The sequence below is a fragment of the Mycteria americana genome, chromosome 3 (assembly GCF_035582795.1).
Source record: "Mycteria americana isolate JAX WOST 10 ecotype Jacksonville Zoo and Gardens chromosome 3, USCA_MyAme_1.0, whole genome shotgun sequence".
Taxonomy (NCBI): Eukaryota; Metazoa; Chordata; class Aves; order Ciconiiformes; family Ciconiidae; genus Mycteria; species Mycteria americana.
The window spans coordinates 109,542,177-109,554,213 of NC_134367.1; the positions used below are offsets into that span (position 1 = coordinate 109,542,177).

Genomic DNA, 12,037 nt, shown 5'->3' on the forward strand with positions numbered 1-12,037 from the left:
ACCTAAGTTTTTATCTAATCCTCGTGTGCATTGAAAACGACATCCACACAAAACCTATGTAGGTGTATAGGTCTGTATATATGCAAGCATATATTTTCATAGTCTTCCTATACAACTAGCTTTCATCTACTGACACACAATACAGGGTCTTTGAGCTCTTCCCTCTGCATTTATCAGTGCCCCCTAGATGCAATGTGCACGCCCTAACCCCCCCAGTCCTTCAGAGGTGCTCACACTGTACACAGCGCATAATATGAATACATAAGCCCTCCTTACCCCCTAGGACGACAGAAGGGACAGGAGCCCTAGGCTGCTCACCCCTTCCCCGGGGCAGGACGCTCCTTCCCCCGCACTGCCCTCACCCCCACAGGCAGAGCAGGCTGTCAGGTGTGTCCCGCACACTCATGCCCTCCCCTCCCCGCCCGGCTCCCGGTTCCCGCGCCCCCGCCCCGCACCCCGCCCGCCCGGCAAGTGACGCCCAGCCAGCCCCGCCGCCTCACCCGGGCGGGGCGGGGGGCCCAGCCCCAGCACCCCCGAGGGCAACGGGGGTCACACCCTCGGGAGGGAGCTCCTCGACCGCTGCCCTCCCCTCACCACCGGCTGGACCGGGGCCTCGCCCGGGAGGGGCGGCGACGGGGGGGGGGGGGAGCCGGGCCGGCCCGGTTGCCAGGGAGGAGGCTCAGGCTCCGGCCCCGCACAGCGCCCACGACGAGACGGAGCGAGGCGGGCCGGCGGCGGGGCGCGGCGCGGGTGTCCCGCGGGGGGAGGGAGGCGGGGGCGAGGTGGCGGCGGTGCCGGGAGGGCGGCGGCGGCGGGGGCACGGGTCGCTACTCACTCTCGTCAGGCAGCTGATCGAGCTCCGCCATCTTGAACGAGCCGCGCCGCTTTTTCAAAGGCTGCCTGGCGCGGTGCATTCTGGGGGAGGAGACGGGGCCTTGCGCGAGGCGGCGCTGCCGCGCGGGGACGGCGCTCGCGGGCCAGGCGCGTGCGCGGGGGGCGGGGGGGGTAACGGGCGTTCGCTGCCCTGAGGAACCGGCGGCTGAGGGGAAGCCGCGGCGGGTGGCGGGCTGCGCGCCCCGCGCTCCCGGGGCGTTTGTGGAGAGGAAAGGGGCTTTGCCCCGATCCGCTTCGGTGCGAGGGAGAGGGGGACAGCGCCTGTGACAGAAACCGTACGCTCCCTTCGCGGGCCTCCTGGAGCCTGGCAGGGTGAGGGGGAATGGGCGACTGGCGTTATGGGAGTGGTAGGCTGTCACTTGGTCCAAAGGGTCACCCCAAAGTAGCCGTGCTAGCTTCGTGTCTTTAAACAATCCCTATATTATACCCATCTTCCTTCATTAAATAATAATTTTTACTAAACTGTACTTGTTTTCCTTGTCTCTGCTTTTCACTGTTGCCTAACCAACATGATTGGAAAGGTGAGACTTCACCTTTGGAGTGCAAGTAAGTGGTAAGAAATAAGAGGAGTAAGAGAAGTAAGAGGTAAGAGGAGTAAGTGGTAAGAATAAAAAACTCAGCATAATCAGCCCTGCCCCTGTAGTCACAGCCTATGGCACTCTTCCTGAAGAGTCAACTGAAATGCTCCAGGCCTGAAGGTCAAGGTCTCACTTGTTCTCACCCAGTGCAAGGGAGAGAGCCAACAAACCACTGACTGGATGGTTGTTGCCTAACAAACTCCTTGTCTTGGTCTGCCCTCTAATGCAGTCCCCAGCCGTCACAGCTGAAAGCTTTCTGCAACCAGCAGAGATGGTTTCTTTGTGTAGTCCCCTTAGGTCTCTGCATCACAGTGAATTCTAAAGCTTCTGCATCAAGAAATCCAAGCATGGAAATATTGCCATAAACCACAAGTACCTTAAATGCTTATGGACCAGACTCTTTATGTGTTCTGGGCTTTGACAACAGTACCTACTGCTACTTATACCAAGCAAAATTCCTTTTTTTTTTTTTTTAATTAATATATGACAATGCAAATTGAAGTTCAAAATAAATTAACAGTATATCTTAGTCGAGGCTAAGTCAGTGTCACATCTCAAACATACTGCCAACAGCACCATAGTGTAATGCAAAATGGATGCTATGCCTGTTTGTTTGCATCTCTTTAAAAGCATCTAGGTGAAACCAAGGATTCTGCAAAACACAGAAAATGTGTATCTTAGGACATGGAATAGAGTTTTTAATTTGTATTCTTACTTTTCTAATGAACTCAGATGACTGGGCACTCTAGCAGGTTGAGAGGGGCAGGATATAGGTCATGTTGTTAAACAATTTTAAAAACATTAAAAAAAAAAGTCAATGCTGCCCTTGTGCTTAAGAGGAAAAAAGTGAGTTTCTAAGAGAAGAAACAAACCGAGTAAAATCCTTTAGAAACTCCCCCAGGGCTTTCTATGTACATTGTGGCAGAGGTGGGTTGTTTTTTCTTTTTTTTAAAAAGTAAAAAGAAAAGACAAAGCCTAGCATGCATTTCCACTCCCTTTTTCAGGTCATTTTGAGGGGCTGTTAAAACAGCCTTCCTTCCCCTCAGCCCCCAAAGGGCCTGAGACACTTCAATGGGGGCTTTCCACACTGCACAGCACAAAACAAAGCAACTACAGTAGAGAGACGCAAAGCAGCGTAGGCATAGCACTAAACTAATAACAAAAAGCATCAAAATAGTCATCTGTGCTATTTCCAAGGCAAAAACTACACAACATTAAACCCTGTACAGTTTTCCCCTTTAATAAAACACCTCCACCACCCAAAAGGCCTGAGACAGACCAGACCTTCCAGGCTCAGGTAAACAATAACGCGTTAACGACACTAATGCTTTTTCTGTATTTCAGCTAGGCTCCCCCTGTTCCAAGGGTTGTATGTTAATGCTCAGCTAAGAGTGGCGACACCGAGACTTCCACAGCTGACAGAAGACACTGATCAGCAGCGAGATTTTTACTGCTGCCTTTTGTAAACCTTGTCATCAGGTCTCGCTGCGCTGAAAGCGGCGGTTGCCCAGCGCCACCCTGATGCTAGAGCTTTCACTGAGGCAAGGCATTGTCAGGGGAGGGAGGAAAAGTTTTCTACAACACGATCACATTTTGCAACAGTCCTCAGAGCCTGAATTTCGAGATGGGAAAGAGGAAAAAAGAAACCCAAAACCCCAATGCCTTTCAGGGCTTCTTTGTACATTGTGATAAAACTAGAAAACGGATGAAAAAGCTACGAGAGATTTCCCCCTGCCCCCAACACCTCCTGCCGATCATCTTAAAAATTACCAGGTCAGAAGGTAGAGTTCAGCTCCCAAGAGCATGACGCTGGGTATCCCTTCATTTCGTTCCAACAGCTGCATTTGGAAAATATTTAGCAGAAGCTATTACCATGCACTGTGCTGACAGGGTAACAATCAACATTGTATTATGAGGATTCCTGCTAGAAAAGACCTTTTACATGTTGGCCTTTTATGAATGCTGCAGTATCTCTACATTCTGGTTTTTCATTTCTCCTGTGCATGCTGTTTCCAAGTCACACAAATGCAACCCTGTTTGACAAAGCCGTAGCCAGTGCCATTTGAGAGCATGCCGACAAATACACCCTGTTCTCAGTGCGTCCTTTCACCGTTCTGGCAAATTTGCGGTTTGCATTTGGGCGACGTGGAAATGACACAACTATTCTGACAGACAGGCACGGTGCCCGAGAACATCTGCGCTGGTTGCTAACAACCTGCCATTAGGTACTGCTGACTCACCTGCCTTGCACAGATGGAGGGAGATCTTTAAACTGGCTTCACTCATGCCACTCGCTTTCCCAGAGGGTCATGTTAGGCAACTGCTCTAAATGGTGTGCGCTGAAATGCTGCAGAAAGCACTTCCGCGCTCCCATTTCTCCTGAATTACTGCAGATGATATTACGACATGGGTTACACCACCTACTAATCAATGCATTCAGAGTCGTGTCAGCACAGCACAGGTAGTGCTACGTCCTGGGGAGAAGAGACAGCTAGGGTGTCATTTTCTCACCTCCCCTAGGCAGGCACTGGTAGTAGGAAGAAAAGCACAGACAGCTGGCAGAAGCGTGCTCTTCAGTCACTGAAGCATGTTCTTGTGAAGTCCGAGTCCTGCTGCATTAATCACATTATGAAATTAGAATTTGTAATGAGGGGGCAGGGGAAGCAGTAGTTTCCCCTTTCAGTTGTTGGGAAGCCATTCCTTCTTCTCACCTTCAGACTGTACTTGCGTATCTCACTTTCTGTGAAAGCGACCCACAATGCCCACTGGCTCACATGCTACCTTCACACTGGAACAAATGAAAACCAGCAAGTCATCTTGACTGGGATCTACATCTGCATTTTTTCTCATAGGTGCCACTGCATCTCCAAAATGATCATTTCTGGAGAAGTAGCCTGGCATTTATTTGAAAGTAAAAGGACGCACAAACTCTTTGTCAGATGTCACTCCACACAGTGGAAGCTATTTTTTTTATGGGCATAACAGAAGGAGTGAGAGTATAATAGACTAAGTTAGGGGCCTCACCACACAGATAAAAGCAATTTAAGCAAAATACTAAGTGGGATATAAATTGGCCGCAAAAACACTTCAGCAGAAAATTATGTCCCCAGAACTCATAGAGGGAGGTCTGGACCAGTCTTCCAGAAAGGAAGCCGAAGCAAAGGTCTCAGTAGTTACAAACACTGCATGACTCATTTAAGAACATGAATACAACTCTTTAAGGTATTGAGAAAGTTTGATGTGCCCAGAGGTCTTTTTCACATATAATTTATTTGTTTGATTGTTTTTTTCTCCCCTTTCCTCTGATTAGAAACAGAAGGGGGCGGGGAGTTCATTAAAGACTGATTTAATGACTGACAACTGATTTAAAGATTGTTTTATGGCTAAAGTACAGGGTTAGGTGACCTGTGCTGTACTTTTTTCCTCAGCTACTTCTTTCCTGCATGAACTCGGGCAAGTCACAAACAATTTACACCGACTGCCAATCAGTAAGCCTAGGCTGGCTTCCTTCAGTTTACCCAATTCATATAAACTGCATGGACTATCTTAACATTTGCGAGCCATTGTACAACAGAGCCTCCAGCCCCGCTAAATAAAGATAAAACGGTGAAATATTTATATGTAGTGTAACATTTAGATCAGAAGTCATGCCTCAACATCCCTCCTCTGAAAAAAGCAGAGGATGTCATGGGACCTAATGTCTTGACAACTCGTTCAAGTAGTTTTGACAGAAATGGGACTACCTATTCCTCCAGCTCTGCTTCGTGCACATACTCCAAGAGTAACGTCTTCAGTGGTTGTCACTGCGCTGCTCTTCTCAGCCTGGCCCCAGGGAGAGGCTGTCTGTATGCTGGGTCACAGCAGCACCAGTGCCTGCTTTCAGGAGAAGCAGGTCCGCTTTGTGGTCGGACAAGCTGGCACTAGAAGCAGCACCCTGAATTCACATTAGGTTCCGCTGCAGGACAGTCACACCAGGGCTCTCCTATGGTCCCCAAATGGCACCCGTTGCCTCTTCAGAAAGTCCTGTCCCACTGTATCTTTTACTGCTGTATTTGTGAGGTTAGAGACAGCTTGGGATATACTTGCTTGTGCTGCACTTATAACTCAGCTCTACATACACATCATAAAACACTCCCTGCGCTACGTAGCGCTTATGGCCATTTCTTAGGGCAGGACAAGAGGCCTTACAGCAAAAGGGAACTCTGAGCCACCTCTGGTACAGGTGACAGAGGGAACATTGAAAGCATCGGCCTTTAATTCCTGGTCCCAAATGGAACTGTAAGCTGTTTTTTTTGGGGGGGGGGTGGGGTGGGGGGGTGGAATTCTACCTTACAACTAAACTTAACCATTTCTCATGTTCTCTTTCAGAGAGTGACAAGATTATTCTCAAGTCTTAAATGACTGACCAAAAGTTTCTGTTGGAAGTGAAACAATGATTAGCCACTGGTTAAGCTACTGGAGAACCAGAAGACAAGGGCCACTGTATTCACTTCCTCTCAAATCCATGAGCACCAACCTCAACTGATTCTCTTGTGTTAACTGTCCTCAAGTCATATGACTTACCCAGTCCTTCCACATTTCCTTCTCTCCCCAACAGCAGCTGCTCTGTTTTCCATCTATCACTTCTCATCCTCCTCTCCTTCACAGATCCTGGAAACAGCTGCACCGTAAGCAACCATTTTGGCTTGGAGCTCCTCTTTCAAAAGGTACCAGGGGCATCACAACGTTTTAGGAAATGCATCTGTTTTTAACATGCGGGTTACCAAAGACTGAAGCTGCAACCGTCAGCGTGAGCTTAAACTGTCCCTTCTTGGGAAGGGAACTGTCATAGTGGAGGAGATGCTGAATGCACTGCCCATGCAGAGCTGTCCCTGGGGATTAGCCAACTTGCCCTAATAGCTCAGGAAAATCAGTAATTTTTGAAGAGAAAGAACTGATGTTGCACTATAGTCAAGTACTCCCATATTGCTCAATGACTTACTGCAAGTGAGTTGGTTTAAGAGAAGTAACAAACATCACCGAACACTGAAATTATTAGTTTATACTGATGTTTCAAGACAGGGAATTCAAGACTACCGACAGAGTGGCAATCTATCTCACTCCAGGTCATGATGAGTGAAGACTGAGCCCAAACTCAACTTAGGGCTTTGTTAGGACTTGAGTCTACAACAACCAACTTACATCACGTTGAAGGTAGATATTTAAAGGAGGTTTATTGGGGCTAATACTAAATTCAAACAGCCACAAGTTCATTTTCCATGTTTACCACACCAACTGTTGACAGATGAAGTCTCAGTGGAAAGTCCAAATTTTAATTTCACCATGACTTTCTGAAACGTGACTACAGATTTCAATATTTGGCATTTGATCTTGAGAGAGAGATATCATGTTTAAGAACATTCTACATACATTTAAATCATGACTCAAAACCAAAACAATTTGGAAGTTTTGAAACATAAAGCTGTTAGTATGAAATTAGCTTTTATTTTTTACCTCAAAATAAATGCACATTTATCATTTATTCAAATGAAAACTGAAAAAGGGTATCTTAAACAGAGCAAATATTGCAAACATCCTCAAGTTCCTTCTTCTGCTATTGCCCAGCTCTGTTTGGCTAAAAATACAAGCTTGATTTACTTTCTTTTCTTGGTCAGTTTGGTCAATTAAAAGAAACACTTGAAAGCCCCCAAATTAGAAGTGGTATAAAACAAAACCAGGTACTCGTTCTCATCAGAATTCAGGTCCATGTGTTGCCACACATTTATATAAAACTTTCACTAAGTGTTGTACTAAATAGGATTTAGTAACCTCTTCTGCAGTTTAGCTCTTGATATCTTGGTAAAAGAAGTCAATGCGTAAGCATGTCAGAAGTCAACGCTATAGTGTAACTACAGTATAACTCTAACAGGGCTTCTAAATACTGTTCACCAGAGTGATGTCTTATAGTTGAATTTCAGTTTCAGCAGGTACTTCAGATTTACCTGAGCAACATCATACACGATATACCTGGGAAGAATGTTAAGGAACAATTACAGTTGTTGATATTAATAACATAGAAAAATCTCAAAACACAGTCAAACTTCTCCTTTGAACTTAAGTTACCATACAGATGCCTGTGTGGTTAAGCAGTTCTAACAGCTCAAACCACAAATCTTTAAATTCGACTTTTCTTTGAATCTGAAAGTGTTTTATACAATAGTTAGAAACAAGCAGCTAACAGTCACATGGAGAATTACGGTGGTGCAGCAGGAACCCTGAGCAACAGGCAAGTGAACTGACTTGGATACGGGGCAGTAACTCTTGATGATTATTTTTTGTCAGCCAGAGCCATAACACACAACACCTTTCTCGCTATCTAAACAGTGGAGCGACACAGACTAGATGAGATCTGCAGTTACAGACCCGGCATCTACAATTATAATTGTAGGTCTATTTCTACCTTCCAGCACAAAGTCATTAATGTCCTCTTGATTTCCCACTAAAAAACCCACACTGGAATCACAGAGAAGAGCTCTACAATGGTTGGCAGTGCTTGCGCATTCTATGACCACGCCACACCATTTTATTTTTTCAGAAGACGGTCCCAGCTCACATATATGTTTCTCAATGCTTTAGGCCTCAAACTTACCTCTAATCCCAATTTTAGATGAAAAGCATCCCCCTTAAACACAGTGTAAACCAAAATGCACATCATGTTACCTCAATTAGCTATTAACTGTATTATATTTTATCATCTGACCAAGACAGACACTATATTTAAGAAAACTCAAGATAAAAACAGTAGTGCCATGAGTTCTGTTGCCAAGACTGCTTGTAAGATGAAAACAGCTTACGAAGAGAGAAGACAGTTTCTACACAAACCAGAGGTTGTACTAATGGGTTACTTGCTTCACTGGCAGCGAAGAGATTGATCTGGGACCTTAGACATCACTTATTCATATGACCTCTTGTGAATGTTGAGCACACATTCATTTGGGGGCACTTCTGCCTAGAAAGAGTCTTAATGGCTACATCTCTGATGGGCATCTGAGGTTTACCTCAATACTTGCAAAGGGTCTGGGGAACACAAGAGAAGCTGTGTGATGAGAGACTCCATCAAGCCACAGAGCTGCCTCCCCCACCTCCTCCTGGCCAAGCTGGCCAGCCACAGCACCACAAGGAAGAAACCAGACTGGAGTGATGTGAAACAACCACAGGTTTCATTCCCCTTCCCTTGTCCTGGAATGTCTCTGGGCAAGCACTACAGGGCAGTGTTGCCTGGCCACTCCAACGCCTTCAGGTATTGAGTCCTGTTGGGGCAACAGCTATTTGCTATATGTATTGTTTCCTTTTTTACAGAACAACAATTTAAGTGTGACAGCTGTAAAATCATCTCCCTTGGAGAAGAGAGACTAAATTGTCTGTGAGTCCTCCAGAGCAGATCTAAATGAAACAAAACACAGTGTGCCAAACTCCTGACCGACATTAGCGAGGTCCTGCTAAACTCAGCAACACTCAAACACAGTGTGCAGCCAATGCAATAGCAAAGGATACTCATTATACAGAAGACAGGTATCATTAATTCCTGTTGAGATCCCATTCCCTAAGGGAACCTCTACACCACCAAGGGTGGTAGTGGCTGTGGGATCAGGTGCAGTTTTGCCCAAGCCTAGAAAGGGAAAAAACATTAGTTACAAATCTAGAAAGCAAACACAGACTTTGCACACAAAGAAAATGACTCGGCCAGCCAAATATTACTTCGCATATATTTTCCAATGCTGACCAAGTGCAAAAGTATCTTTAAAAGAACACAAAGGATATAGTCTGTTTATTCAATTCAGCATCACCGTACTAATGGTAGTCGTACCCTGCTACTTAGAAGTGAGAATTTTAGACTTTTGATTGTTAACTGCCTGATCTGCATGATCAAAGCTAAAACAGACCAGACTTATAGCTCTCATATCCTAGGTCCATTAATGAAAACATATACAGTGCAACATTTTAGAAAAGTGTAACAAGCCAATTCTTATTCTCCTTAAACTCCTCAATACAAATCTGATTTGACATCCATAATAGTGTGAGTAGTATGTATTGAAAAAGATGTTAAATCACATTTTATTCTATTTTAGGCAACTGATTTCTTAAGCCTCTCAAAATGAATAGTTTAAGAAAAACCACTCATTACTGAACGTTACTGTTCTCTGCTCTCCCATCTTGGTACAGAAGATAGCCATGATTATCATTTCTTTTGCTTGAATTAGAGAGCTAAGTCTTTTCTCTCATCTTTTTCAGTGCAATATACTGATACTTTCTGCAGATAGAAATGTAATGAGAACAGCTGTTCCATCTGAACTTTTATTCTTAGCTCTTCTCTTCTCTCCAAGCTTCCAAAGCACTTTGAAAGCTAAACAATTATTCTTCTGATCTATCAAACCTCTCATCTTTCTTCTAAAATACATAGTATTGTTACAATGAAAGCGAGTAAGAAGTTGGAGAATGCATTTGCATTTTCTCTGGTGTAATATCAAGTGGAAGTTTCCTCCCGAACTTCAGGCAACACATTAACTTCAGTCTTAAGCTTCTAAGCTTACGAACTCCCATCTCAAAACACCACATACACATATACAGATACAACGATAGGGCAACATTATGCAAACTCTTAAAGGAAGTACAGCTATGAAATGACTATAGTTCTCTTCGCTAAGTAGAGAGCCACAACGTGAGTTTGCCATCAATAACAGATTACCAATGAAAACTACTAATACTTACCTTTCACACTGTGTTTCCCCTTGGGCAATTTTGTAATGTGAGAAGCATTCTTCAGCTCATACCTGGACAGCACAAAGAACATACAATAGCATTTTACGTTCATCTTAAACTATCTGGGTGAAAAATAACTTTTTTTTCCAGGCTTCACTTTATGGTGAGTTAATATAAAGTTAATTTAGATTCTACTCTTCTGGAACTCAACAGCCCTCCTTCTTTGTCTCAGTTACTAATTTTAATGATATTGGCATTTAGTACAAGATTCTAGAACTGCAACACTGATTTTTTTTTTTGCCCCACCAAATAGCTGTCATTTAAGAAAAAAGAAATTTTGTTTCTAAAGAAATACAAAGTGCTCTTTCTTCACACGGAAGAAAAGGCTTGCAATTTTAGCATCACCTTCTACCATGATATTTTAAGCACGTTCGGGAAGTATTCTTCGTAGGTTACTTACATATTTCCAAGGGCAACTTCTCCCAGTAGTATTAAGCCTATGGGATCAGCTTGAGATGTGTGACAGTAGTTGGCACTCTTGGATACCATATCTGCAAAATAGATGCCCTTCCCAAACATGTAGCCGGTCTGCAAACAGCAAAAGAAAAAAAAAAAAAAAAGGAAGAAAAAAAAAAAAAGATTGGGACAATAATACAAAGGCAGCATTGAATCCACCTGGCTGGGGTCCCAAGAGAGCAAAGCTGCAACCAAAGCTCTTGTGGACACCAGTCAGCAACCGACTCTGCACACACAATGTTGTCGGCACGCTGAGAGATAACATTGAGCCCTCCCCACACAGAAATTCTCCTCTTTAGGTTATCTCTGACTGTGGCCACCTCTGGGCACACGCATGGGGGCAGCCAGAGAAGCTATCTGTTTCACATACCACAGGAGCTTCAGGCGGAGCTATCCGGAGACCCTGCGAGAGGATACCAGCGAAGTTGGTGGTGCGGGAACCGTGCCACAGCAGCTGGCGATTATGAAGCTGTTTAAATGGCTTGTAACGCTGACTCTCTCCTTCGCGCTCAATCCTGAAGATCTTCAATTCAAAAGGGACAGGAGAAAAAGAACAACCAAGCAAATAAACCGTTACCTTCATGCAACTAATCAGATTAAAAAAAAAAAAATCATCCAGTCTGGAATATACACTAATATGCTAGGAAAATTGATCTGGATGGTTTTTAGTATTTGCAGTTTCCTATGTCATGCTAGCAAAAAAGGGGTAGCACTGATCACACAGTACTTGTTATTGATTACTTCTCCACCTTCCCTTCTGCATTTTCATGAAACCATAGTTTTCTGAAAAATCATTCAATGAGCTAAGGCTCCATTTTAGAAGATGATTACTCCTCCACCTCCTTTTTTAAGGCCAATTAAATAAAAACAAAAACACACCCCCAAAGACATGTCTGAATGCCAGTAAGCTTAGACTCATCCCTGCCTACACTTTTGCTATTCTATTAAATAGCAAATGGTCTATCAAACCATCCCTTCAACAAAGGAAGCTAGATAAGCTACTCAAAAATAAAAGGAAACTTCGAACAAGTCAGTCAACTTAGAAGAGTCCATCTTCACAAACGTAAACCCCAGTATTGCCCAGCTTACATCCACGACTTTGAGATCATATGCATTGTGAGTAGCAGCATGAGTATTTTTCACATATTGTTTAATAATCTTGGCTTCTTCTGAATCTTTGTCAACAACCTGCAAAGAGACAAACAGGATAAGTTTCTTTAGCATACAAACTAGCAGGCTTCTTATAACATGATGACATCCACCCTATGCTTGCAACTCCCAGTTTAAGCCTCCTTTATAATTTAGGTGGA

At 44.3% G+C, this 12,037-nt stretch overlaps 2 protein-coding genes across 4 annotated transcripts in view; both read right to left on the reverse strand.

Annotated features, from left to right (window-relative positions):
* The window catches only part of LIN9 (lin-9 DREAM MuvB core complex component), a 39,376-nt gene extending 38,462 nt beyond the window's left edge, over window positions 1-914 (reverse strand). For both annotated transcript variants that reach the window (XM_075496524.1, XM_075496522.1), the window contains exon 1: window positions 836-914. In XM_075496524.1, coding sequence (XP_075352639.1) covers window positions 836-914 — 79 coding nt within the window. The remainder of the gene's footprint in view (window positions 1-835) is intronic.
* A 5,745-nt stretch (window positions 915-6,659) lies between these two features.
* PARP1 (poly(ADP-ribose) polymerase 1) overlaps window positions 6,660-12,037 on the reverse strand; it is a 34,855-nt gene continuing 29,477 nt past the window's right edge. For both annotated transcript variants that reach the window (XM_075496528.1, XM_075496527.1), the window contains exons 18-23: window positions 11,817-11,915; window positions 11,098-11,250; window positions 10,672-10,799; window positions 10,221-10,282; window positions 9,006-9,120; window positions 6,660-7,478 (exon numbers count right to left, since the gene is read on the reverse strand). In XM_075496528.1, coding sequence (XP_075352643.1) covers window positions 7,397-7,478; window positions 9,006-9,120; window positions 10,221-10,282; window positions 10,672-10,799; window positions 11,098-11,250; window positions 11,817-11,915 — 639 coding nt within the window. In that variant the 3' untranslated portion in view covers window positions 6,660-7,396. The remainder of the gene's footprint in view (window positions 7,479-9,005; window positions 9,121-10,220; window positions 10,283-10,671; window positions 10,800-11,097; window positions 11,251-11,816; window positions 11,916-12,037) is intronic.